The sequence below is a fragment of the Branchiostoma floridae genome, chromosome 5 (genome assembly GCF_000003815.2).
Source record: "Branchiostoma floridae strain S238N-H82 chromosome 5, Bfl_VNyyK, whole genome shotgun sequence".
In the NCBI taxonomy this organism is placed as follows: Eukaryota; Metazoa; Chordata; class Leptocardii; order Amphioxiformes; family Branchiostomatidae; genus Branchiostoma; species Branchiostoma floridae.
In genome coordinates this window covers 15397157-15401251 of record NC_049983.1, presented here as the reverse complement: position 1 = coordinate 15401251, position 4095 = coordinate 15397157, and the positions used below count along the sequence as shown (strand labels likewise).

The 4095-nt window shown below is 42.5% G+C and overlaps 1 protein-coding gene across 1 annotated transcript in view; it reads left to right on the top strand.

The window, feature by feature from the left end:
* Positions 1-1739: 1739 nt before the first annotated feature.
* Positions 1740-4095, top strand: part of LOC118416217 (beta-galactoside alpha-2,6-sialyltransferase 2-like) — a 5112-nt gene continuing 2756 nt past the window's right edge. The window contains exon 1 of the mRNA XM_035821300.1: positions 1740-1745. Coding sequence (XP_035677193.1) covers positions 1740-1745 — 6 coding nt within the window. The remainder of the gene's footprint in view (positions 1746-4095) is intronic.

The following is a 4095-nucleotide window of genomic DNA, read 5'->3' as shown; positions in this document are numbered from 1 at the left end:
TGAACGACCTCACGTGACTCAAACCAGAACCCCCGCACCAGGGAGCTGATCAGCCACGTCAGGGCTGTGTTCGTCAGGTCATCAGAAAAACTCTACTATAGCTTCAATGTGGTTTTCAATGTTGTGAGAACACGATTAAACTTTACCAATCTCCATCTCATTCAATCCGGTATGCAGTGTGATAGAGCAGATAATTGAGTAGACCTGCATTGAGTAAAGTTGCAGAAGTGACTCTAGTGTGGTAGTCTTCGGTGAAGTTAACATTGTAGAAGTGACACAAGTAGGCTTGAGTTAGAAGGTTTGCATTAATGCTAAATAAAATCAATTGTTTATCAAAAAAGTATTGCTGTTTCCTACATCTTAGCATGATTTGAGATTGGATCGGGGTTCCCCTATGGGAAATTAGAATTCCAATCTCCCCTAGGAGGATTCCGAATCCCCCTGGATTCCAATCTCCCCTGTGACATATATAACTCCGAACGTATTGTTATTACACAAATTTAGTCATGAGACTGCAAGCTGTATGACATGTTGACAAGTTGACAAATAAACAATTGCATCCTAAACCCCAACAAAGGTGGAAAGTATGTGTTTTTAAAAAGACGAAATATGCTTAGAAAGTTTAGATATAACTTTCTTGCTTTAGATTTAACTTTCTTGCTTTCAGTTCAATCTTAAATAGCACGCATCTTAGATCTTTTGCTTGTGTTTTATTACGCGGTGTCAAGTAGAAGTTGGAAGAACTGATACTATCACTGAGTTCACTGTTGACAAATTCAGTCCGTTTTTTTTTTTTGCTTTCTAATCTTGGATCAAAAACGCTACCTAGCAATACTCATTGAAACTGCAGGAGTTGGCAGTCAGCTATCACCCTGTTGAAAATAAAATGCATGCAATGGAGGTTCACGTACCATTCTTTGCTTTATCTTTCTACCGGTAGGGGGAATCGACTCACGCACATTATGTATTCACGTGTATGTATATACTATTTACTTAATATAGTTCTGTCTAATGTACCATTCTCAATATTTGTACAAGTGGCAGCGTTAAAATAAGTTGAGTACAACTTGAGTCCGCCGTCACTTCGTCTGCGTGCCTTTTTTACTTGTATTGTTTAATGTATTTTTCAATAAAGTGAACAGATAACAGCCGATACACACCAAACCAGACAAATAAACGCCCGAACTGATTACCTCTGTTTTCATGAAAGTAAATAGAGGACAGAAAGGCTAAAGTCCTTGACACAGGAATTTGCGCCTGTAAACGCCTTTAGCGATCCTTTTACTTACGCTGTAAATCTTAGGGATTATAGGAGGGTGCGGGCCTGTCAGTTGGAACAGAGGAAGACACAAAAGGTTTGTTGCAGTAGTTTCCGCACGGTAGATTTGAAGTTTGCACAGATAATGAGAAGGCAGAATCGTTAAAGTCATTGACACTGACACAAATGTGCGTTTGTAAACGCCTCTAGCGATCCTTCAACATTCACTGTAAGGGGTTTTGAAGGAGGTTACGGGCCTCTAAGTGGGGAAAAAACAGAGGAAGACACAAAAGGTTTGTAGCAGTAGTTTCTGCGCAGTAGACTTTGAAGCTTGCACAGATAATGAGAGGGCAAAATCGTTAATGTCCTTGACACTTCAGAAAATTGCGTTTGTAAACGCCTCTAGCGATCCTTCAACTCACGCTGTAAAACTAAGGGGTTAAAAGAAGGCACAGGATCCGTGGGAGAAATAGAGGAAGACATGAAGGTGTGTAAGTTGTAACAGTAGTTTTCGCACAGTAGACTTTGAAGTTTGCACAGATAATGAGAGGGCAGAATCGTTAATGTCATTTAATCCCCCCCTCCTCCCCAATGCACATGTCATTATGGTGTGACCTCGTATCGTGAAACCGCCGCCAGGTACGAGGGTCTGCATGCTTTTTTGCGTAAGGCGTAGGCAGCCTATTTTATTTCCCGTAATTCGTAGGGAAAACCATCTTATCTACGTAAATTCGTAGCGAGGCGACCAAATTTAGCGTAAATGGCTTCCTTGATTTAGCGTAATACGTAGGGGGTTCTTCTAAATTCAGCGTAAATCGTTGTCGGACCCCCCCCCCCCATGCAGACCCTCAGGTACTGGACAGACATTTAGGTTGCAGTTCAGACCGAGGTGACTCCGTGAACGTTCACAAGGCCGCGAGGTAATGCTAGCGTCCATTTTGTCTCACCGGTGGGGATATCTACTCTACGGATTGTATATATAGGTAATACTATATGAATGTTAGAGGCATGAAGGAAGTGTACTGTACAGCAGGTTAGTGTAGTACTCTACTACATGTATTCAACGAATGCTTGTTACCTGCATGTATGCAGGTATGGTTTTGATGCTGGTGGGAACTTTTCGGTAGCCGGGGATGTAGGGCGCTGTATCTCGTGAACGGATGGTGCGAGCACGACGATTTTTGGTACGTGGGTTTGGGGTGGTAGCCTAACACTCAGGTTTGATTTTGGGCCTCCTGGCGTTTGAACTTGACATTGCAGGTGGCATTTTTGGTGTTTTGGGGGCACTTTTGGCGCTGTGTGTCCGGAACGATACGCGCGATTGCGACGATTTTTGGTGCATGGGTGGGGGGTTGTTGCCTGTTGCCTAGGATTGACTTTGGGCCTTGTCGCATTTGAACTTGACCCGGCAGGTCGAATTTTGTGTCCGGGAGGGGTGTTTCCGGAGTTATATCTTCTGAACGGCTGGTGCTGGCGCGATGATATTTGGCACATGTGTCGGCGGTGGCTGAATAATGCTCAATTTTGATTTTGGCGCCCTTGGTGCTTGCACTTGACATTTTAGGTTACCTTTTGTGCGGGCACGGGGCGTGCGCTGTATCTCCGGAACGCAAGGTACCATTGTGTTGCTATTTGGTACGTGAGTTGTTTGTGGTGTCCTGGTGGTCAGGTTTGATTTTGGGCCTCCTAGTGCTTGAACTTGATACTGTATAGGTTGACCCTGTTTTTGTGTGGTTGGGGCATCCTCCCAATATCTGCTTGGTTTTAAAAACAGATTATGGTTGGGTGTAGAACCATCATCTGGCCTGGGCCACCTTCAATGTATCAGGTTACTTAGTGGCACTGACAGTTTGCCAGATGACGGGAGTGTACAAGATTATATATCTGTTGGTCAGGTATAATTGGAGTTTGCTTATTACTCTTTGTGGTGTTTCTAGAGCTGTACAGTACTGAGTTTTAAGTTTCGGTACAAGTTCCTTTACCCTGTTGGCAATCATGGTTGAACTTGAACTTAAACAGAAGAAGATGCAATTTTCTAATGTGGAGGAGAACTGTATAGAGTGTGGGCATAAGAGAAAGGTATGTGTATGATTTGTCCTGTGCTTCTTTTTGTTTCTTTGGTAATGCCATTTCCATACTGTATACAGGTAATTTGTTGTTTTGGGCTAGTCATATTCGCTTGGTTTTGGGGCCTGCTTAATCTATGGTACAGGCAGGGTTAAGTGGTGGAGGCTTAGCTTTGTTCTGTTTTAAATTCAGTATCGTTTGTTGCATTTTGTCGCGGCAAATATATGATGAAATTCCCCTTCTAAGCAACTGCTCATTGGTTTGCGGGGATGTTTGCTGGGTGTTTGCTCTGACTACAACAGCTTCTGAACTTTTCAAAGCTTCCATTGCCAGCAGCTTGCCATCTATAAATGGGATTGACAAGGACATTTTTCATAGTAAATTATGCTGTTAAATTTGGCTTAGATACTACAGGAGATTTAGGTTTGGGTTGGATGGATTGAATGAAAATATCATACCACCCTGGGGACTAACTGTTGCTGCTGCATGGGGGCTACCACTATTCATATTGTCTAATGTCTATGGAACTACAGATAAAAGTATCATTGGTCAAATTATGCAAGTAACATTCCGATGTCAAGTGAATAACACCCCAGAAATAAATCTTTAATGAATATCATTGGAAGAACACAAACCAAGGAGACTTAGCAGCTGCATTAGGTCAGTACATTGAAATAGGAAGATATTAGTATATCATGTGACAGAGTAACTACATGTGCATGGGCCATCTGAGACAAAAAAAGGTAGCGTCTCAACAACTTCAAAGTACT